The sequence below is a fragment of the Neolamprologus brichardi genome, chromosome 1, assembly GCF_056152115.1.
Source record: "Neolamprologus brichardi isolate AB-2024 chromosome 1, ASM5615211v1, whole genome shotgun sequence".
In the NCBI taxonomy this organism is placed as follows: domain Eukaryota; kingdom Metazoa; phylum Chordata; class Actinopteri; order Cichliformes; family Cichlidae; genus Neolamprologus; species Neolamprologus brichardi.
This window is the reverse complement of record NC_142104.1, coordinates 21237057-21261004: the sequence shown is the minus strand read 5'-3', so window position 1 is coordinate 21261004 and position 23948 is coordinate 21237057. Positions and strand designations below refer to the sequence as shown.

General features: G+C 39.9%; 1 protein-coding gene across 2 annotated transcripts in view; it reads left to right on the top strand.

Moving 5' to 3' along the window:
- dagla (diacylglycerol lipase, alpha) overlaps positions 1 to 23948 on the top strand; it is a 39822-nt gene that overhangs the window by 10317 nt on the left and 5557 nt on the right. For both annotated transcript variants that reach the window (XM_087839525.1, XM_087839524.1), the window contains exons 2-18: positions 7804 to 7905; positions 8051 to 8262; positions 8436 to 8537; positions 8625 to 8763; positions 8913 to 9000; positions 10080 to 10214; positions 10310 to 10387; positions 11032 to 11156; positions 11504 to 11654; positions 13491 to 13574; positions 15084 to 15161; positions 15433 to 15513; positions 15780 to 15922; positions 19815 to 19883; positions 19969 to 20041; positions 20304 to 20512; positions 21220 to 21346. In XM_087839525.1, the coding sequence (XP_087695651.1) occupies positions 7811 to 7905; positions 8051 to 8262; positions 8436 to 8537; positions 8625 to 8763; positions 8913 to 9000; positions 10080 to 10214; positions 10310 to 10387; positions 11032 to 11156; positions 11504 to 11654; positions 13491 to 13574; positions 15084 to 15161; positions 15433 to 15513; positions 15780 to 15922; positions 19815 to 19883; positions 19969 to 20041; positions 20304 to 20512; positions 21220 to 21346 (1989 nt within the window). In that variant the 5' untranslated portion in view covers positions 7804 to 7810. The remainder of the gene's footprint in view (positions 1 to 7803; positions 7906 to 8050; positions 8263 to 8435; positions 8538 to 8624; positions 8764 to 8912; positions 9001 to 10079; positions 10215 to 10309; positions 10388 to 11031; positions 11157 to 11503; positions 11655 to 13490; positions 13575 to 15083; positions 15162 to 15432; positions 15514 to 15779; positions 15923 to 19814; positions 19884 to 19968; positions 20042 to 20303; positions 20513 to 21219; positions 21347 to 23948) is intronic.

The window sequence follows — 23948 nt, the reverse complement described above, 5'->3', positions numbered from 1 at the left end:
ATTGAAACAGTAATCAGCACGGTTTAGCTTAAGATGAGCACGCTATCGTACGCTCGACTGTTTTGATAAACCTCTTAAAATGCTTATTACCACAAACGGAAGTTCAAGCCTGGTCTTGAGCTAGCCACATTCCAGTCATTCCCTAATGGACTTAGAAAACACACTGCAATCAATTGAAGTACTGACTGTCCTTAAAACGTGTCTGATCTTTTGTTGCCAAACAGAAGCCTTGAAAATGACGATACCAATCTGAATATAGATTAAAGATTGGGAACAACACAATCCAGCCTGGATGCGGTTGTGCTTACTATTACTAATGAGACTTCAGCCACAAAACAACAGTACTCATAGAAATGGACTGTTCCAGCTTCTCAGACCTGAAGATTTGCTGTTTTTCTCAGTCTCATGTTAATGTAGATAGTAATCACTCAGGATGATTTAAAGGCACCTTGTGTGACTTATTGTGAAAAGTAATCAGCGGTGCTCCTACTCGTAAGTTTAAATCAAACAAGATCAGCATGAAAAGGAATAAGAAATTAAAAAAATGAGGACAAGATTTCTAAAACACTTGAAACTTTCTGATATGCATGAACTCTCTGACTTTGATGTGTTAACAAGAATTAGATTGGACAGATACACACCACTCTCCCTAAATGCATCTATTCTGATAAGGTTAATTAAAGTTAGGAAGTAGGAACGTGTGTGTGTGTGTGTGTGTGTGTGTGTGTGTGTGTGTGTGTGTGTGTAATAGTTTTTTAGCTTCAGTGATCTAATGCTCTAGGTGACACATAAAATAAACCTGTAGTATTTATTTAGATAATGACTCTTGAGATTAAATGTCTTTTTTTTTGAGTCCTGGAAAACAATAGGAGCAGTAAAGTCAACAGTGGTTACGTTCGCTAGTAGCGCCCTCATGTATGCTTTCAGCAAAAATACATAAGTACATATGCCAAATGTACAAGTTTTAAAGAGTATAAAATAAAAGTAACCAAAACCTTTAAACTTCTGGACCAGTAAAGGCTAAAACATCAGTTAAAGTAATAATCAGGCAACCTGCACAATCCTGCAGCTTTTAGATGCATCCCTGCTCTAACACAGCTGAATCAAATGGTTGGATTACCTCTTCAGTATGCCATCAAGTTTGTTAAAGGGCTGGTAACAAGCCATTCATTTGATTCAGGTGTGTCAGAACAAGGATGCATCTAAAAGCTGCAGAACAGTAGCTCTCGAGGACTGGAGTTGGAGACCCCTAACTGCCACCAAATTGGAGATCAACAGGTATACAAACACTGCCTACTGACCAATCAGTTCTTTGGAAAATACAATCAATGTTCACAGTGGGAATTTTTGCATTGTTTCCTGACTTCAGTTAGACTATACTGTATATAGCAGTGCTCTTCCAAATTACTGACCAAAGCATGTAAAGCTTACATGCATTCATACATACTAAATAACTCTACAGCCCTCACATTCACACTCATATCACTGCTTGGCCTGCAGCAGCTGTGTTGCTTTCCAACTGTCTCATGTTTAACTGCTTCATATTTTTCCCATCATATAGTTTAATCTTTATTTGTAAACAGAGCCACCCTGCTGCCAGCACTTATTCATAATTGTGATTAGTCTGATGCTGGCAAAGCCTCCCCTTTGGTGTGAGCGTGGAGGGGAAATCCTGAGTTATCTTAGTGAGTTGATAACCAGCTTCGTGTGACCACTTACTCTGATTGCCAGTGTCGCGATAAATGAATCCAGATAAGGTAACAATACCTTGGGTATATTGGACTTGCTTCGTAGTAGATGATCCAGCTCCATCCTTGGTAGCTGAATGAAGATAGCAGAATGTATACCAGTCGTTTGTAGAGCCTACGACTAAGCTATGTAAGTGGCCGACACTGTTGGTGGCATTTATGTTTGTGCTGGTGCATTACACATTAACAACCATGTCTTCATGTCCTGGTGTTTTAAATTCGGATCTGGCCAATAGAAACAAATAAAATGTTGGAACTTTTTCCCCTCTTGGGTCCTCACTCTTTATTGTGGTCATTTAATTTTTTTCAGGGGCAAGCATATTTGTCCCTCTATTTTTTCCACTTCTTGATACATTCTCTCACATCAATTATGATAGTTTAAGCAATCTCCCTGAAGGAAATTGCTGACATTTGTAAATCCTTATATTGATCATATGATTAGCCTTCGTTAACTGAGGCTATGGTTGTTATTCTCTCACTGATAAATTTAAGAAATGTTGTGAAATGTAGCTGGAAATGTACAGGAGGCATCAACAGGACTGAAGAGGCCAATGACAATAGCTGCAGGCTGAATCAGCCCAGTGTTTAGTTGCATTTCCTGGGAGGTTCAACTACGCGACGTAGATTTCCCACTGAAGCATAAATCAGGTTTAAGGCAGTTTGTTCGGATACGTAATTTAGCAAATGCTCGGATGAAGGGAGTGTTCAGTGGCACTGTTTTTTTTTGGTTTTTTTTGCAAAAAACGATGACATTTGAGGAAACAAAATACAACAAAGCCCCCAAACAGCAGACAAAAAAAGACCTCCATATATCTGACACTTTCACATGAACAAACTTCACAGAGGAGATTTGCACTACACAAAAGCAACTGTCGCTCTCTTACTCCATTCAATTTCTAACCATGCTGTAATGGGGTTTTTTTTTCCACTTTTGACGCCTCTGCTGGGAGTTTAAGTCTTATCGTACCAGCAGGCCTGGAGGAGAGAGCTGATAAGTGTCCCTGTTGGTGTGGAAGATTTTTCTTGATTTTTTTTTTCTTCTTTACTGGCCTGATTGTTTTGGCCTAAATGAGATTTTTTGGGGGGGAGTTCAGATGTTTCCTTATTTCTGTCCCCTAATTTTTGTTCTCCCTCCCTTCTTCCACTGTCCTCTTTAATGCCGCTCCAACCCAGATAGAGTTTCACAACTAGAGCTAAGATGACTCAATGGGTCAATTTACATTTTCTTGCTTCCCCTCACTCTCTTACACAAAGCTGAGGAGCCATTTCGTAGACTGAATAGCTATAAAAGCTGGAATCTGCAGATCAGCATTTGTGTTATGACTTTTAGAATAATGTGTTGCCTTTTCTTTTTTGTGCATTGTCTCCTTTTCTGTGAATATTTACTGCATTTATCCAAAACTGTGCATTCAGGCTATCACACCATTTGCTGTGAAAGACTGAGAGTAAACTTTTTCAGCCAAACACAACAGCAGCTGATTTCACTGTGCTGTCTGTCGTCTAACGTTAAGTGTGCCAATCAGTGAAACCACCTGCTGTAATGCTTTGATTGAAACCAAAACCTTCACACATTTTACTGCTCTTGGTTTGACCCCTTTGCTTTGATGCATTGTCCTCTTTGTAATCCTGTGCCAGCACAGCTCAGGCTGTGTTGCTGTGAAAACATTTTTGTGTCACTGAAACACTGAAGGAATTAGTTGTTCCTGGGCATAAATTTCACTGTAATAATTTTGCCAACTTCACAAGAAATAACTGGGATTTTGGTTTTTTTTGGTGTGTTATTTATAAGGTTTTGAAGATGAACTTTAAATTAAAAACTTCTGAGCTCTTGCTATATCATGGAAACAGCCACAATCTGGTTATTGGTGGCACTGGAAACACTGTTGTGAAGGGGTGGGCAGTCAGATGGCCTTACAGTGTGGCATGCAATCCACTATTGGTTAAATTCTGTGGATGATATTAATTATACTCACCAGTCACTTCATTAGGTAACTTGAGTAGTGCAGTTGGCATTCATTTATGACCAGAGGGTACTAGTTTCTTGAACATGACCGTGAGTTCACAGTCACCAGATCTCAGTGATGTGGTGAAACAGGAAATTCACATCATGGATTATAGCTGAGAAATGTGCAACACCTGTGGGATGCTGTCATGTCGCCTTGGACCAAAATCTCTAAATATAATTGGAGCAAAAATAAGATGCAGCACTTCCTAAGTTGGATCTTGAACTTATAGTAGAGGTTACATCCTTGCAGTCATATGTACAACAACTCATACAGTCACATGAGAGATGAAAGTATCATTATATGATCTTTTGTTCAAATCACCCAGCCTTAAAGCCATTACACACTGAGCACTTTGGAAAAAAGCGACACAAAATTCCTTATTTTTTTGGGATCTGAACTTGCTGTGTAACATATATACACAATGAATAGTATGTGTTTTTGCTGGAAATTAATTGTCAAATAATACACTGTGGAAAAAAATTAAGTCGATATTATTTAGCGTTGAGCTGGTCCTGATGTTTCTAAACAAGACAAAGAAGACAAGATTCTGGGTTCAATCAGTTTTCATGAAAAGGCAGCAGCAGTGAGAATTTCATGGTTTGTTCCAGGATTTCAAACTGTATCACGATCGCTTTTGCACATACAGTCCTGATGCAAAGTTGAAGACCACTTAAAAAATGGCAAATAATCATATTTTGCATGGTTGGATCTTAACAAGTTTCCAAGTAAAGCTTCAACATGCAACAAGAAGAAATGGGAGTACTAGGTTTGGTTGCTCTACCACAACTGTAAGCAGTAAAAACCTTTACACACCAGCCATGTAAAAGATCTGCCTCCTCAGATATGGTCCCCACTCTGCCAATAAAGCCCCTTTTCCATTAGTACCTACTCGGTACAAGGTTCCAAGTAGATCATCAATATGGAACAAGAAGAAGTTGGAGTGAGACAAAAAATTTTTTGAGCATGCAATTTAGTGAAAAGACGCTTAAACTGAAACAGGCTGTTTTACAGCTGATCAAAAGTTTAGATCTACATGCCTTCAAAAAGCTAAATCTGTGCAAAAAGTGGATTCATTATCATTATGGGTATATGATTATGAAAGATCAAGTCAATTATGGAACATGAATTTTGCATTCACTTTTGGTAGTACTCATCATTTGTAAACTGGAATTGTCTACATTAGTATTTTTTTTTCTCCGTTTTTTGTTTGTTTGTTTGTTTTTGCAGTTGCATTTAATCCCAGTTGATGATCTGATAAAGGAACGTTACAACATTGTAGGAGTGTGTGGGCTAGTATTTTTACGTTTGTTCCAAACAATAAGGAAAACCTTTGATCTATATTCAGACAATGCAAATCAGTGCAGGTGTTTAAGCTCAAAGGGTACTTATCCACGGACCAAATGGGAGGTCTCATTACTGAATAAAGGTGTAGAAAAGTCTGAGATGAGGGCCTGTTATGTTTTTCCTTATTGGAATATGGAGCTGGAAATTGATGTAAAAGACTAATTTAGTTTGAAGTAGATTTAACATGAACACAAGGGGGAACTTTTCTCTCTCTATTGTTAAACTATTAGACTGTGAATAGCCTAAATTTTATTCTGAGTTAAAGGTCCGTCAGACTTAAAAGAGGAGAAGGGGGCATGGGAATCCATTCTGACAACAGTGTTTCTTGTGTTACTACTTGTGCAGTAAGAGAATAGTGAAGGTTTTGTCTAACAAAAAAAGACCTCCAGATCTGCACAGAGAAAATGTCAGTGTTTTGTGTAATACTACACATCCCTGCTGAGAGCTATGTAGGTGGTTGCACAAATGGCTCAATGAATGGCTTTTTTTCTTCTTCTTTGATTTCTTCCTTCACAGGTAATTAGGTGGATTCTTTTTGAAGTAAAAATCACAAACAAACTGTATGTTGTATGCAAAAGAATTGTTTGTATTTCAAGCTTATTTCACAACTTGAGCTTAGCTGGATGGCTCATTTTCATTGTGACGCGCTGAACTACAGTAGGAAGTCATTATAACACTTGTAGTATTTTGATATGAAAGAGTGGGTTCTCTTCGAGTGCACTCACTTCCTCCCACCACCCCAAAACAGGGATGGGGTTGGGCTAAATGGCGGTTCTCTTCATTAGCCTTGTGGCTGATTGGCGACCTCTCCAGGGTGTACCCTGCCTTTGGCCCTGCCATCACTGCTGGGATAGGCTCCAGCACCCTGGCGGTCCTGAATTGGATGAAAGGGGAAAAATGCATGGGAGTAAACTATTTTGACGATCACTGAAGAGGCTACTTGTCTTCAAGTCTTTGACATTTAATTTGACAGTTACCCTTCTATAATACCACTTAAGATTATTAGTGCTGATGGTTTTTTTTCCTCCTTCTTTTAAAATCCTTATTCATTTTAGTGCAAGACAGCAACAACTTTTGATAATCTCTGTTAAAAGGAAGTCCTTTCAGAAAATAATATTCGTGAGTCGATCATCATTATTAGGTCAAGAAGTTTTTAGGTGCATACTTCTTTGTTGTTTACAGTAAAAAGGCCGTATTTGAGAGGACACTGTGAAATGTGATTATTTGCAGTGTCAGTGTTCAGCAGAGAGGGAGCTTTTCTTTTAATGTTCTTAAACTGTATTTTCGGCACCTTGTTAAAGTGACAGTGGTGGATGCATGCGGTGGATGCATGCAGTGGATGCATGCGTCGACTTTACCTTAAAGATCTAACAGTACGACGGTTGTGGCACTACATGATCAAGCAAAAAACATTTGTAAGCATTTTCTCCAGTTAACTTTAACTGGAGTGAAGCAGAAGTCATGTGCAAAGCTACAACCACACATAAAAAGTCAGGAAACAGAGGTGTGAAAAAACTTGGAAAATATTAACAAAGGAACGCCAAATGAAGAATTTTGTTGCACCACCAATTTGTTGTGCCTGTACTCGGTCCAATCTGACTGGTTGCCACTAGAACAAACTTTATTGCATTAGTACACATGCATGCTTTCTGTGATTAATTTGAGTTGTCAACCCATTGTGTTCATTTATGATCCAACTGTACTTTTTGCTGCAGTAGTTATTCTTGGCAAGCTGGATCTCTTTGCACATTCCTACGTTAACCTTTAAGCAGGATATAATGCAATTTTCTCTGCTATTTTTTGGTGTCACGATTCAATAAGACTTTATCAGCTATTGTTGCTGTGCTTTTTTAAAGGTGATCTCAGGAGGTGCTGCCAGTTTCTCAATAACTCAAACAAATGTTCTGAAACAATACTAAAAGGCAGAGGAGGGCTGGAACGGGACCAATAAGAAAACTTAAAACTATATTTCATTTCATAAGTTATTAAGTCACTCACTACACTGATAGATGTACTACAGTTAATGGTTTTGTCATAATGGATGGCATATTTTCTTTGACTGAAAGCTGCGTCGCCCTCTACCTCCCTCCACTGCTTTTATAGTTTATTTCAGTTTAGCCCAAAGCAGCTTGAGTAATCTTGCAGTGCTTGTGCAACAAAGGAGGACCCCGAATAACATAAAAGATGTTCTTTCACATGGCTACAACCAGAATGGTGACATCATATGTTCCAGCTGGTTTTCTTCCTTTTTATGCATCAAGTCTTACACGTACACTGCACCCTCCCTCACCCACTCGATCTCCTCGTCTCTACCTTCCATTATCTGTCACTCTTCCCCCTCGGTGAAAAGTCTGTTGTGTTATTATCTCCACAGCCCTTCTTCACTTTTAGCATGCAGTGCATTTAAGAAACCGGGGCGGGGGTGGGGTGGGGGATTCAGGACAAAGAAACTTCCCTGTGTGGCTGCTGATGCTGAGCTTGGCATGATCTGAATGCTGTTTAGTTCAGAGATGCATGTGTTGTGTTGTGTTCATTGTTGGTTTAGAGTTTTCATTGTGGCTTTGCTTTTTTGAAGCTAAAGACAGAAATTTCCTGTATACTGTGCACCATGCAAGGTGATGCTGACTGAATTAGACGTAGTGAATTAAAAATGAAGCAGAGTTCCTTTCCCTGATGTTTCCCCTCTCCCTTTGGTTTTCCTGCAGGGCAGTGATGCCTGGAATGGTGATGTTTCGGCGGCGCTGGTCAGTTGGCAGTGATGACCTGGTGCTGCCCGCCCTCTTCCTGTTTTTGTTGCACTGCATATGGTGAGTCAGTGTTTCTTCAGCAGAAATGACATTATTATTTATTTATTTATTTATTTATTTTTTGGGTCTTAACTTTTTAGTGTTTGGTTTGTAGATCTCTGAAGAAAAGCATCTGTGTGATTGCTTCCTTACTCCGGTCTTTTAGGTTGGTGGTTCTGTCTGTAGTTGTGTTCGGCCTTCCATATGGCTCAGACAAGTCCTGTTCGGAAACCCTGGTGGACCATGGCCGAGGGTACCTGGGCATCCTGGTCAGCTGCCTTATATGTGAGAGCGCCATCATGTGGTTGAGCATGAGGGGCAGCATTTTGTACACACAGCCCAGGGAAGCTGTACAGTATGTCCTTTATATACGGCTAGGTAAGACATGCTGAGATGTAAAGTTTTTGGTTTTTTGGGGCTTTTTTTTTTTGCGTCCTGACGCTATGTATGATTGAAAGTGGTGCGTTACTTTTTTGTTTAGTTTGTATAGTTTTTACATTTACTAATTGATCATAAGTGTCCTCACACATTCTCCCTCTTTTTCTCTCCAGCTATTCTGTTGGTTGAGCTCGTGTATGCTGTCGTGGGCATTGCCTGGCTTGTCCAGTATTACAAACCGTGCTCTGATGTCACTGCCAAAAACTTGGCTTTGGGTGAGTGAAACGTGGATATAAAGGAGAATGAGAAAGGTTTAAGTAAGAAGGGGTTTTGTTTGAATAATGTTTTAATATTCTCTGCAGGAATTGTTGTATGCAACTGGCTGGTAATTTTCAGCGTTTGCATTACCCTCATGTGTACTTTTGATCCCACGGGTCGGACTTTTGTCAAGCTGAAGGCAACCCGTCGGCGTCAGCGCAACCTCACTACTTACACGCTCAGGTATCAACAGGCTGCTGGGGTCGAAACGCTAATCTCTTTGTTATATTTGCTAGATTTTACCTATCAGATTTCACCCCATTTCTTTTTCTTTTTTTTTTCGAACACTAGTTCAATTGTGAAAGAACTTCTTTTTTTCCCCCCTTGATTAGACACAGGCTAGAGGAAGGCCAAGCCAGCAGCTGGAGCAGGAGACTAAAGTTTTTCATGTGCTGCACAAGAGCCCAAGATACACAATCGGTGAGTCGCAAAACAAAACACTTAACATTTTTTCCTTGAGTTTGAAAATATAAAGGAATAAAACCACTGCTTGTGTATAATGTTCAGTAAGACAGTCATTAGAATAAGCCCTGACTGGATTGATCCTGACTGTGGCATAGAGCTGCTCTGCTCAGCTGCTTACCAGTGACATTAAGCTTTTAATGTGAAATAAAAATGTGAAATAAATTAATTCCAGATAACAAGCTGCCATCAAAAAGCTAATCTCATGTACAGTGAAGAGATTTGTTTGTATTTCTGATTACAATCCTGGCACATCTTAAGTCATGAAATAAAAAAAAAAAATTGTGTGTAGTCTGAACATTTAAAGATAGGGCGGCACAGTGGTTAGCACTGTTGCCGCACAGCAAGAAGGTCCTGAGTTCAATTCCACCATCAGGCCGGGGTCTTTCTGTGTGGAGTTTGCATGTTCTCCCCGTGTTTGCGTGGGTTCCCTCCGGGTACTCCGGCTTCCTCCCACCGTCCAAAGACATGCAGCTTATGGGGATAGGTTAATTGGATAATCCAAATTGCCTATAGGGGTGAATGTGAGTGAATGTGAGTGCGGTTGTCTGTCCCTGTGTGTTGGCCCTGCGACAGACTGGCGACCTGTCCAGGGTGTACCCCGCCTCTCGCCCTATGACAGCTGGGATAGGCTCCAGCGCCCCCCGCGACCCTGAAAAGGATAAGCGGAAGCGGATGGATGGATGGATTTAAAGATACAGTTCATTGGCGAGTAGGTAGCTCCAGTGGATAGGTGGCCATGTGACTGATGATAAAAACCTGGTTATGATCATGTATATTGGTATTCATCAGTTGGTATAAGGTATTAGTATTAATCCAAAACCTCACCAGTGATCTGAATCTGTGTTTACCTGATTATGACATCAGAGACATTAATTTTTGGTCTCTACGCCTTTCTGGTCATTACTGGCAATAGTGTGTAGTCTGAACTAAGCAATTAACACTTAAAAGATAACATGCTCACAACATGCGTCCTTTGCTGGCTTTTGTAGTTCATTTTCCTAGCAGCATTCTCTGATCTATGCTTCTTCCTTCAGGATGCGTATTCAGAGGTGGCCAGCCTTTTTGCAGAGTTCTTCAGAGACCTGGACATTGTGCCTAGTGACATTATTGCTGGTCTGGTACTGCTCCGCCAGAGACAGAGGTCTAAGAGATCATCTATCCTGGACCAGGTATTACTGTCTATTTTAATATGCAAAAATATGTAGTTTAAAATATTTCTAAATACTCTGATCTTAATAATGTCTTTGTTGGTTTTCTTCCAAAGGCCAACAATGACATTTTAGCCTTCTTATCAGGAATGCCTGTCACTCGTAACACTAGATACCTGGACCTCAAGAACTCGGTGAGTTTCTTCTGTGTGACGCACTTTCAAAAAGTTGACATCTGTTTTTAAATCTAATTCCAAACCACATGGACTCTTATGAAAGTTATAATTGATAAAATCATTGCAGAAATGAGACATGCATTTCTTGTTCTATAAAGCTCTCCTGAGTCATATTTACCCTTGAAAGATGTTTTGTCAATGCAAAGTTATTGCACATGTTGCACAAAGAGAGGGCAATTATAATAAAGGTTTCACAGGATGCCGTTATTTTTCTCAAGGTGTTTCAGTTCAAATTACAATGGAAGAAATTGTGACAAATTAAGATGTAGTCTCAGCATCCCTTAGATATTGGCTACATAAATCACAGCTTTGTTTATATTTCAGTGTACATGGTGGGGGGCACAGTGGTTTTGCATCACGTTCAACGATTAGTCCCATGAGAACTCTTGGTGTGACAGAATTTTTTCCTGCAGCGTGAACAGTATACGTGTCTCACTGTTAGTGTGTCTGCTCGCAAACATACCACACCAACAGCAAACACAGTATGTGCTCAACTGAAATAATATTTGAAGATCTCAATGATGTCTCAAGTTGCTCTGATGCAAGCGGGTGTGTGTGTGTGTGTTTGTGTTTGTCCATCTGTCTGCCTTTTCCTCTCTCAGGCTGAGATGAACATGTACAAGGATGTGTGCTATTATATGCTCTTTGCCCTGGCTGCTTATGGTTGGCCCATGTACCTGATGAGGAAGCCTGCCTGTGGGCTGTGCCGCCTCGCCAGCTCCTGCCCGTAAGCACTCAAACATACACCCGCACAGTTTTGATCTATTTGGTTTCTGTGTCTCTTGAGCCTTTCCAGTGCGGATCAAATTTCACATGCGTCAACACTTGCCAAGTGGTAATCCACTGAGACAATACCACTCTACTTAGACCCACTCACTGGCACAAGCAATGTAGAATTAATCACATACTCATATCCAGATTGCCTGCATTGGGATACTAATTATATCCCTGTAATCTTACCAACGTACTGTATTTCTCTCGTGTCTCTTTCACCTATTTATTTTTTTTAAACATTGATTTGTTCTTCCTTTGGTTGACATCCTGTTTTCTTCTCATCTTCCTGTTTTTGGACAGCTGTACATCTGTGTCTGGATCTCGGCTGTCTCAGTCCGTGACAGTGGAAGAGGACAATTGTTGCGGCTGTAATGTCCTGGCCATACGCAGGCACTTCCTGGATAATGACCTCAAGCAGGTCCACATTGTCTACACTTCCTGCCACGATGCTGTAAGTGACCAAGTAAATAATTAAAGGTGCAATCAGAGTCTTAGAGCTCACAATCCCCTAAAGGACTGATATAGACAATCAAATAGTAGGAGCTTTCCGCTTATTATTTAGTTGATGTATTTTGTGGTTTTGGCCATGATTTTTATCCGTTTTGTGTGTTTGATAGTTTTTGCAACATATATGTTGAGATGTGTCAACATCCTCTGCAGTAACTGAAGTGTGTTTTCAGGAGATGATGAACAATGTAAAGCCTGTCACTGATTCTGCTCAAGACTGTCATGCACAGAATCTTAACGTGCAGCTGTAGAGGGGAAGTGTGCCATTAATGTGCTCGGTACAGCATTTCTGCTCACAGCATAAAAAACAACACCCACCCTACATCATAATTTACTTCATGTACTTGTCACACTTTGCTTCAGTTCATTATGTGGATGGAGAACATGCATTTTAGCTGTTAATGTAGTGACAGCAGAGCAACAACTGCGTTCCTTCCTGACAAGGAAAGTAACGCTGACGGTTTGTTTAAACCCTGTGTCGTGTAACATGTTGGTGGCTTTTCTGCTTCAGATGTAGATTTGTTTTGAAAAACTGTTTTATGTAAAAAGGCAGTTGAGGTGGTGCATAAACAGTACTGGATGGACTCTAAGGCCTTAATTTCACAGCCACAAATGTAGTTCTGTGTCCATCTGTTCATCCATTCATTTTCTTTGATGCTTATCTAAATGAAGGTTTCAGGGGCTGAAAGCCTTTCCCAGCTATCATAGGATGAGAGGCAGGGTACACCCTCGGAGGGAGGCCAATCTGTCGCGGGGCCACTCCTGCCCACAACCACACCTGCAGTCAGTTTAGCATAGTCAGTTAAGCTAATGCCATGCATGGAGGAAGTAAGAGTACCTAACTCCACACAGAAAGGCGTCAGAGTGGATTAAAACTTTGGACCTTACTGTGAAGTGCCAACCACTGCGCCACCATGCTGCCCTAATTCCAAATAATTAAAAAAAAATAGATTTGCAATAAGTTTGCAAGTCAAACACACAACATAAAGTATTTTGCTTTCTTACAGCTGGTGGGGTTTTATCGTCATCCTGCTGGGCAGGCGATGTTGACACCCAAGTTTGTGCATGCAATACCTCGAGAACAAAACAACATAGGAGTTTCAAATTGATACCATAGGTGTATGGTATCAAAAAATCTCTGACAAGTTCAAATCTTAGGCACCTCAACCTCAAGGTCAAAGGTCAGGTTTTCTGAAAATCTTGTGAATGCAATAACTTGAGAATTAGGATTTTGAACGCAAAGCAGGATTTTGAAATTCATACCACTGGTGCATCCACTCAGAGGCTGAGGGGTGCCACTGGCCGCTGCCAGTATTTTCTTACAGTAGGTCCACTTTGGGTCTTAGTGGAATTAATTACACTCCAGTTATGCATTGGTCCCCAATACTCTGCTTTAAACGCATGTCTTGCAAAACAGTTTAGGAAAAAGTAGTTGTTTGATTAGTTTCCTAATGACAGTGAAAATTAATTTTCATCATAATTATGTTTGTTTAAATTCCAGCAGCTCTCAAACTAGCAGTTGAGCTATAACACATCGATGATTTGTAATGCAGAGTGCAGCCAGCCTGCACTGACTTTCCATCTATAAATTTCTTTTATGAGCATGCACTGTGCCAAGTAGAAAGGTTTGATGACAATGACTGTGCTGTGGTTGCTGGGCTCCAAGTGAAACAGTGATGCACAACTCTTAGCCCTCCCCTCATTTTCTCCACTCACGATCCTCTCACGTTCTAACCAGTTTTCACTGTGCGCTCTGCTTCAATCTGCATCTTTCATACAGGTTTACGAGACTCCATTTTTTGTGGCAGTGGATCACGAAAAAAAGAAAGTTGTCATCAGTATCAGAGGAACTCTTTCTCCAAAGGTGACTTTCTTTCTTAAATTTCTGTGATTATTTAAATCTTTCTCTAAGGCTCTCAAAATATTGTCCGACCCCATTCTCTTCAGTTCCTCACAACAACACCACCTCCAAAGCAGGTGAAGTTCTCATGGTTGAGTGTTCTCAAACTCCTACACCTTTTCACACATAGAGCAGAAACAGGACTGTCCACCTTCAGAGATAAATGTCTTATCCGCTTTTTTTACATAAGCATTTGTGAAAATTCCTGAGCAGTGTTAAAACTGAACTGAACCATCAGCTGAGAGATTAATCATGGTTTTATAATAAAAGCAAATTGGCTTTTAAGAGGCAGCTCACTACTCATCCCATTGAGCTTTGCTCCCAGCTAGCCAAAAACATCCAGTTTATCAGTGTAACAAACAAGGACGCATGCAGAGTGGAACATTTACAAGAACACCACAAAGATTAAAGAAGCATTTGCAGTGTTTATGAACATGCAGAATCCCGAATGATTACTGCAGCATTATTTTCATACACTGTTATAAAAGATGGATGTCGCTACTGTGATGCCACTCATTCATTTTTGAAGCCTGGAGATAAGGGTGCTCAATCCATCTTTATGTTTTGAAACCAGATGTAGTCAGAGAGAGGCAGGTCTGACTGTGAAACCACACCTGCACTTGCTAACAATGAGCTCATTGGCTAATGTACCGCGTACAGTCCTCCTGTCTGAAACATATTTTAAAAAGGACCAAAAAGGAATGACAGAGTCCATAAAATAAGCAGACAGTTGTTTCCAGAGGTCAAGTTGGAAAGCTGGTTTCCTGTTGACTGAAAGAATTGCAAGTCTTTTTTTTTTTCTTTTTTGCAACTGAAGGCGTTGCCCCCTGGTGGCTTCTAAATACAACGCAGGTTTAAGGCACTTAACCTTTGCTTTATTTTCATACCTGGTGTTTTTGCCGATCCTGTAGACTATCTATATACTGATTAGTTTGAGCTTGCACCTGATCATGCAGGTGTTTAGTGCAGTCTCTGCAGGAGAGGGTGTAATTCAAGAATGTACCTTGCATTCAGAAAAAATACAGTATTTGCATATTTTAAAATGGATAACTGACACTGAAACTTTTTTGTTAATAAATAGAGTAGTTGGGCTGCTTTTGCAACAGCAGAAGTGGCACATCAGGACTGTCTGCGTGTTTGAGAAATGGTTCTGTGGTTCAAATCATCATTTTTTTTGTTGTTAATGGAAGTGATGAAACGTTATCACAATCGTGACTTCTTAAATATAAAGTTGAAGTGAGTCAGACACTTTAATCATGTAATCTCTGTGAGCTTACCGCTCTTGGTGTCTCCACGTACAGTTATATAACAAATAGTCACGTTTTCAGAGGGGACTATAATGACTTTTTTCATTCCTGTACATAGTTTAGCATCTTTTATTATTAAGGTGTTCTTTTTTTATGATCCCCGCCTCCACTTGTGGTATTCTGCTTTGTGCTGTTGTCACATTTGAATTTGCCTTTTGCGGATCAGGACGCCCTGACTGATCTGACGGGGGACTCTGAACGTTTGCCTGTTGAGGAACAGCAAGGCACCTGGCTTGGCCACAAGGTCAGAAATTAAACGACTCGCCTATGATACATCATCTCAGCGTTACAGTCTCATGAGATTTTCTCTTTTAACTTTCCTGTGTTCTCCGTGGTGCGCTTTCAACAAGCAAATTACATCCTATACTCCAAAGGTCATTTACGTTGTTAATAATAGAATAATTACTTTGGGTGTTTTAATGAGGGAGCGATGACACAGACTTCCTGTGCATATTTCTTTCTCGCTCATCATCTTCCATCCACTGAATCCCCCCCCCCTCTCTCTTTCCTCCCAGGGAATGGTTTACTCAGCAGAATACATTAAGAAGAAACTGGAGCAGGAAATGATCTTGTCTCAAGCTTTTGGACGAGACTTGGTACATGACTCAGTATACTGTGTAAAGTATGGCAGGCTGAATGATGATCCTTTTTATAAGAATTTGTACAGTGTATTTTTATTGGCGTCACTGTAGTACTTTAGTCAAGGCCACACTGGCTGCGTAACATTACCGTAATATTGGCTGTAGTGTATACAACAATTTATTTGGCAAGCAGCAACAGAGGCAATTTCTTTAAGTGATTGTCTTCGCTGTGGTAACAAGTGTGCTCTTGTGAATGTAACGACTCTCGCTGTCTCACACAGAACAAGGGCACCATGCATTATGGGCTGGTGATAGTCGGGCATTCTCTCGGTGCAGGCACTGCTGCTATTCTCTCCTTCCTGCTGAGACCTCAGTACCCAACACTTCACTGCTACTCTTACTCTCCACCCGGTGGCCTTCTTAGGTGAGTCAATCTGGATCCCAATCCCAGAGTATCAGTACTACGGTGTGAATGCATTACAAAGGAAGTTACTTAAAGCGTGTTTTTGTTTTGTTTTGTGTTTTTTTGTCACTGGTAATGTTCACAAGTCTGTCACATGTTTAGTTTCACTCCCGCTTGCTTGTTTACTTGGGGGCTCATTTATAAAAGTGATCTTGAGTATGGCAGAAAACCATGGATACATAATTTTCAGCCAGCTATATATACTCCATCCAAGAATACATGTCGGCTGGCATCAATCTCCTCTACCATTGCTGCGATTTCGTCTTCCAAGCAGTTTGCGTCTCTCATTCGGTCAGTTTCTGATTGAAAACTCATCTGTGCTGGCACTGTGCAGAGGAATGAAAAAACTTTTACTTAATACTTAATATGAAGTTTTTCCATCGCAGCAGGGTTTTTTTCCCCCTGTGCTTCCAGTGGCCATTGGGGTTGACTACTCGTGCAAATGCTACTGGCCTGCATACAGCAAAGCCAGTGACTCTTTTTTTCTTTCTTTTTTTACTGACAGAAATCCTTGTTTTTTTTCCAGTTGTTTCTGACATTTTGATACAAGTTGGTCAATTATTTTAATTATATAAAATAAGAAATTATTTTATTTCTGTGCTGTTTCCCTTTGGCTTTGGCTTAAATCTCTTTGCAGGGAGGGGTTTGTGTTTTGTTTAGTGTTTTTGTATTTGGGGTTTTTTCCCCTATCACATGTGAGTTAAAAAATCGGATGCTCATGATGTGTGACAGAAACACTTTCTCTTTAATGCTTACAATCTATTTTTATAAACCAATAACAAGCAGGTCATAAGGAATTACTTTAAATTCAGGCATAAATCCAAGAAGATTTTTATCAAGTAGGTCTTTTTCATGTTGTTCTGGGTCGTCTTTCGATTTTAACAATATCAGTATGAGCAAAGTGGTCCAGTTTGTTTTTTGTCAGTTTTTCCCGGTTTCCTTTTTTTTTTTTTTTTTTAAACCCTTATTTAATTGTAGAGGCAAACAAACAGTGAAGAGAGAGGAGGTGAATTGGAAGTAGAAGCCCAAACTCTTTCACTCTCAAACTAGTTCAGGGGAGAGCTAGATGAAAGAGGAAATATAAACCAATATTTTGAGGCTAAACCAAGAGACATTTATTTTGGGGGGATTGCTTTTTAGGACAGGAAAGCAGTGAGAAATTACTGGGGAAATATGTGCAGTAAATGGCCTTCAGGCAGGTTTGAGGATTTGCTTTCTGGGCTTGAGGAATTGTGGTTTTAAATCCTACTTTAGTTGCCACTGATTGGTCAGAGTATCTTCCTGAAACAGATCAGAGGAAGCAGGTATCCTGATTGACATTCTGGTAGATGAAACACAGCTTTGATGGATGCAGCTACAGATTTCTACTAAATTTTGTGTAATCCTGTCACAGTTTTCACAGTTACTGAATTATTTGAAAATGATGATAGACGCGGCGTATGTAGCAGATCTGCAGAGATGGACATTGCTATAAACATTTTCTTTCTTTTACCCATCCCCTCAGGAAGTCTCGTTCCTCAGTCTGAGAAGAATTATATTCTCCTTTAACTGTAGGTGCAAGGTGGTGCATTTTACTGTGGACAAGTACCCCAAAGCTGTGGTTTGTACTTTCATATCATCTTTTTTTGTAATGATGTAGCCTATTTTTGGTCCAGTGGTTCAGAGTTGACTTTTATTTTGACTGTGCACAGTTAACACTGCATACCACCATGCAGCTGGATAACTGTTTGCTATGCAAATTGTACTAGAAGGAAGTTTGTACCAAGAGGAAATTAAATGCTGCAGTGCACCTTTTAGTATTCTGTTAAAATCGTCGCGACACATGGCAGTTCTTAAACTGCTGTCACAAGATTTCACAGAAGAGGGGTGGCTAAAGAAAAGCATGAGTAGAAGTAGTATAAGCCCCACTAAAACACTGTTTGTCGCCCACACGTATGCAGATGAGGAAAAAAAAGATTAAGCCCCTTTTAAAGTTATAGTTTGTGTCCAAATTTTCCCAAGGGCTTTTTGCCCCTCATGGGATATTGTCGTCACCCCACTCGGTGGGCGGGGGGTTTGGCAGCTCACGGTATCACAGTGTTTCTAAGTATCAAGAACCAGAATGAGAAGTTTCATCAAGAAATTCACTGAGAATCACACAGTTTAGAGAAAGAAGCAAGATCCGTGCAACCCAAACACCACTGTTTCCACCGTGAAACATGGTGGTGAGAGTGTTATGCTGTGGGGAGGTTTCAGTGCCTCTGAAACTGGGAATCTCGTTGAGGTGGAAGAAATCACAATGAAAGAAGGATATGTGAAGATTTTAAAGGAGACCTGAAGCAGGCAGAAGCAAAACTGGGTCTGGGTCATCGCTTCATCTTCCAACACCACGACGACCCAAAACATACGCCGCTCCTGGTGAAAAAAATACCTCCTGAAAATTAGGGTTCGCGTCAGAAGACAATCAAAGGAGCTTTAGAGATTCGCCAAAGAAGAATAGGCTGGGAATGTGAGACTTGTTGAAAACTACAATAAACAACTGCAGTAATTTTGACCATTGTAATGTTTGTTTTTTGTGAAATAATTTTGTTTCCATGTGCAAAATACAGTAATGTGAGCATCCATAGGAAAACAAGGATGGTTGGAAAAGCTGTGTTTAAAAAAGCTCCTGGGAAATGCTCAGGATATACTTGGGTACCTGAGGGGGGGGAAAGAAAAACCTTTTTTTTCCCTCATCTATAGAAGTTAATAATATGATAAACGTGTATTGTTTATACAAATAATACAGTAAACTTTATCTGGATGGTATCTCTAGCTGATCTTGCAGGATTTATATTAACAGAGAACATCATTTTTAGCTGAATGATCTGATTATTCTTGCAATGATATACTCTTGCATCAAAACTTAATTTTCTTAGTGTTAATTACATCACTGAATGCTAAATGAATGCCTCTAATTAGCTATTGCATTCCCCCAATGTGGCATAAACATAGGCTTTCCAGCACATATGGTGTATGCCACATAATGAGCGCACACTCCACAGTGGCACAGCTGCACTTTCAATTCATCAGACTTGCAACCATTTTCCAGTCATTAAACCTTAAACTCAAAAGGGGTTTTGTATTAAAACTTTACATTGTGCTGTTTAGTCACATGCTATAGGCTATCACATCACTATTTAAGAGTAACTGCCCACATAGTCAAAGCTTTGAGTTGCTGTTTTTGTGTTTTCATGGATTCAGCTCATTCATAGTAAACCCATTGTGCATTTCCAAAAGCAGTCCTCCTTCATCATCTTCTTTTTGGTAGCCTGTTCACATGAAAATCAATTGTAGAAGTGCAGTTCATGTTAAATCCACGGGTTTACATATTAAGGGAGAGATGGGCAAACAGGAAGGGCGCTTCTTCTGAAGACGTGTAGTTCGTGTTTACCAGCTGCATCACCAGTAGACTTTTTAACCTCCAGAGTGTTCCTGTTTTTCTCTCCGTCTTCATGACGTCATGTGCTCCTGGGGACATGAACTGCAGTGTAAGCACCACAAAGGTGGCTTTGAGGACTTTGGCAGGTGACATCACTCTCAAGGGAGTGTGTGTATCGTCAGAATTCTGTAAAGGCAGAATTGAAAGACGACGCACGTCTGAGAACACACTGGTGTTGCAGCTGGTGTGAACCCATCACGAGATGGTCTCTAATTTTCTTAAAATCTTCTCCCCATGATTTGCAGTGTTCTATCAACCAGGGCATTTTATTATGGTCAAACAGAGTGCATCCTGTAAATATGTAGTGTGCAGACTATGTGCCATTATTTTCCCTCTGTGTATCCAGTACTCCGTAATTTAACTTCTTCTTTTTTTGTCCTTTTATGCACCCAGTGAGGATGCCATGGAGTACTCCAAAGAGTTTGTGTCATCCGTAGTTTTGGGAAAAGACCTGGTGCCAAGGTATCCTCTTTTACTACATCAGTATACTCATGTTACCTTCACCCTTCTGCAGTATTACCCACAGTAGCCTTCTGCTCTGTCATAGGCTTGGCCTGTCACAACTAGAGGGTTTCCGGCGCCACCTTCTGGAAGTTTTACAAAAGAGTAACAAGCCAAAGGTGACTTAACTTCTTGATGTTATAGAAGATTACAGACTTGTAGAGCATTTGCTGTATGAAATCATCTGGAACATAAAACAAATGAGATTGTTTCACAAAAAGCATGCAGTAATGAGAGAAGGCTGATAGTTGCTGTTTTTTAATCTATTAAATTCAGCATTATAAAACCTGTAGAATTTCTCATTTTTATTCCTGAAAGTTTTGTTATGAAGGAATGCATACAAATATAGAAATGCATACTTAAAAAAAAAATTTCTTACAGTGGAGGATCATTGCGGGAGGCACTAAATGCATCCCAAAATCAGAGCTTCCACTAGAGGATGATGATCCTCAGTCTCAGCCTGCAGCACCTCCAAGCAGTCGCTTGTGGCTACACCCCAGTGACCTCAGCATTGCCTTGTCAGCCTCCACACCCCTTTACCCACCTGGCAGGATCATCCACGTGGTACACAACCATCCTCGAGAGACATGGTAAGAAAACTGATTTGAAAGCTGCTGCAGTTAAATGCAAACATGTGCATGTTGATATGTATTTTTTGTCTGTTTGTTTTGTTGGTTTTTGTTTTTTGTCCTTTATCGCCGTTCCTCTTCCCCGCTGTTTTTCTTTCCCTACCTCTCTTTCTTTCTCCCAATCATGTCTGTCCCGTGTGTAGCAAGTGAAGATAAAATAAAATAAACAATAAAAGCAAAGGTGAATCAAATAGACCAATACAGCAAGGCTGGGACGGTCCATTTGGTAAAATAAATCCATTGGGCGTCTTTCTTTGCCTTTAGACAATAACTCTGATGGCAAAAGAACCAAACGGGACAGGCGGGAAAAAAATGCAAACATGTGTTTTCTTTTCCTGTTTTACCGTGTCTAAAGGTAAAACAGAAAGTTCATCCTTGTATATTTTTCTTCATACTGCAGTACTTTTTAAAGCACTTGGTGTTTAAAGGTGCTATGACAATAAACTGACTTTGCCTTGTTCGTCTTGGAGTCCTTTTGCTTTTTGCTTTTTAATCTTTTACCCCAACGTACGAGTTTTTTGACTTGATACGAAACTATTCCAATTAGTGGTGTTATACAGTGCTCCCCATGTTCTGTATTGTGAGGAAAATATATTAAGTCAACCTGTGTGTTTACTATTTCTCATTATGACTGATAGATTCTCTCTCTTTCTCCCTCTCCCTTTTAGCTGTGGTCAGGAAGAGCCAACCTATTCAGCATTGTGGGGGGACAACAAGGCTTTCAATGAGGTCATCATATCACCTGCCATGCTTAATGAGCACATGCCCCACATGGTGATGGAGGGTCTCAACAAGGTCTGTTTTGTAAATCTGCGTGCATGCATTATTTTGAGGCGGGGTGTATTTGAAATTGTGCAAAAACGGCTTTTTAATTTTGTTCTTGATTTCCAACACTGAGTAACGGATTACACGGGTGATGCTTACATGGGGATTGGCTCTAACAATGAAAGAAAATAAACAAGAGATGTGGGTCTTAATAAAGGGTGGAATACTTATTACAGGTTGTTTTATTGAAAATAGAGGCCAGTAACAATTTTATGTTTTACTTTTAGTTTATCATTTTATTCTGGAGACAAGGGCAATCTTAATTAAAAATTCACTAAAAGCATTTTACTAAATTGAGAGCTTAACTGTATGAAATTTATCTGGAAACACAAGTTTTTCTACAGACATTTGCAGGTATTGTTACTAATAAACCCTGCGAAGAGTGATGACATCTAGAGAGAACTTAATTGAAAATTGACGATTTCCTTATCCTTTAAATCTACCCATCTTGCGGCTTTTAATAACATTGGGGACTTGAAATTATCATATGTTGGTTATTGTCATTTAGTTCCTGTAGTTGCACCATGCAAAAAAATGTGCAATTTCAAAGGTAAAGGTCTTAGGATCATCAAGTTTTAATTTAAATGGAGTTAAGAATTAGTTTTGAGGCATTTCAAAAATTTTAATGCGACTCCGTTGTTACTTTATGCATGTCATTAACCTACAACTCACCACACCTTTTTGTTTTTCTCCACATTGCTCCTGTCTCAAAGCATGGGAATTGTTCACTCGTGGCTGGTTTCACGGTCTTTCTTTGGTCTTTTTGAGCCTGTTCGTCATGGACGTTGAACATCTGTTTTGATAACAGGGTATTAATGTGAATGTTTGCATGTGATGGACTGATTTTGGGGGATTGCACTTGTTGTGGCTGAAGACTTCATGTTGTGTGGTGTTTTTCCCGTCTGTATATGGTGTTTTTCAGCTTGGTTTTGCCTTTGTGTTTGTCTCTCTAGATGAATGTTTAAAGTTAAGTATGTGTGTATTTGTGAAGTGTGTGCGTGTAGAGGATATAGTGGTGTGATATATTTGGTGTTTCTGCAGGTACTGGAACCATTTTGTCCCCAGTCTGAGCAGGAAAACTTGGAAGCAGAGGAACTGGGAATCAGTCAACCTACATCCAGTACCACTAATTTAATAGTCTCCCAAACAAAACTAAACGCTAGTCCTCCTCCCTCCAACTCTTCATCTGCCAACCACAAAGACCTGTCTTGCACTGGCTCCCTTGCAGAGACTGAAACTGTCTCTACACCACTCGCTGTCACTTCTTCTTCTTCAGTTCCAGATGCTGAGTCTGTTCTTCCACCTCCTCTGTCAGACTTTAACTCTGTGTCTCAGCCATGCATTGTGTCTGTCCCTTCCAACACCCAGTCAGGAGTTCTTCCAGCTGAAGATGATTCATGCGTTTTACCACAACCTCAGTCAGAACCACGCATCTCTCACCACCGTCAAGAGGAAATCCGATCTAACGAGTCTAACAGTCCTCAGATAGTGTCAAACAATCTTTTTGAATCTGTTGTCTAAACTTGATCACATTTAGACGCTGACAAATTCTATTACTATGTACATTACTAGTCTACATATTCTAAGGAGATGCTAATCGTAAGACTGAATTCAACTTTTGCTTGTTGCATTCAGTATTGGAAACATTTCTGCATTATGTGCAAAACTCAGATGTTGGCCAGTCTTAGGACAAAGGCTAGAGCCAAAAGTCAAAGTAAAGCTGCTATTTTTTTTTTTTTTTTTTTTTTTTTTTTTTTTTTTACTGATTTTAGAGCAACCATAATGACCAGTATGTAAAGAATCCTTTTTAACCACCAACTGGCATTTTTATTCTATCATCTTGCTGGATCCAACAAGTCCAAGCAATTTACTGGTTGCCTTTAAAAGGTGTTTCTCCAAAAGTATTAAGTGTGACATTGAAACTCAGCTGAATAGCTGGCACATCAAGTTTTAGAGGGTAAAGAAATACGCATCCACAAGGCGATGTGGTTAAAATTTTATCAATAACCATTTCCATTAATACATCACTGGTTAATGATGTATACAATGGTACAAGAGCATGCGATGGCTTTAAAGCATGGAGTCAGAAACGATGAGTCCAAACTCACCTGGACTCCTTTTCTTGTTAATCATCATCCAGCTTTCCACAAACCAACCCTTCATTCTTTTTTCCGTTCCTCTCTCAGCTGCAGTGCCTGTGGTCAAGTGCTTTGGCACAAACTTTCTAATCCTGGTCCTCAACGTAACAAGTTTTCTTTGTATTCACAAAGTTTCTATGGTAACCTAATTTCTTCCACATTAACTGCTCTTTCTTCCTTCCTGCCTGGGTTTTTCAGTAGCTGCAGCTCTTCTCTGTGGATGTGTTTCCCTTTTTATTTTTGCTCTTTGAAAGCACGCATTCAGAACATAATCCCCTAGAAAAAGATTTTGGTTTTCTTATTACTGGCATGTAGGAGAGTGAGTTTACTATTCAAAATAAATTTGTAGTTTACACAATTTTATATCCTTCACTGTACACTTCATATGTCAGTGTGCTTTTATTAATTCTATACACTAATACTGTCGGGATAGG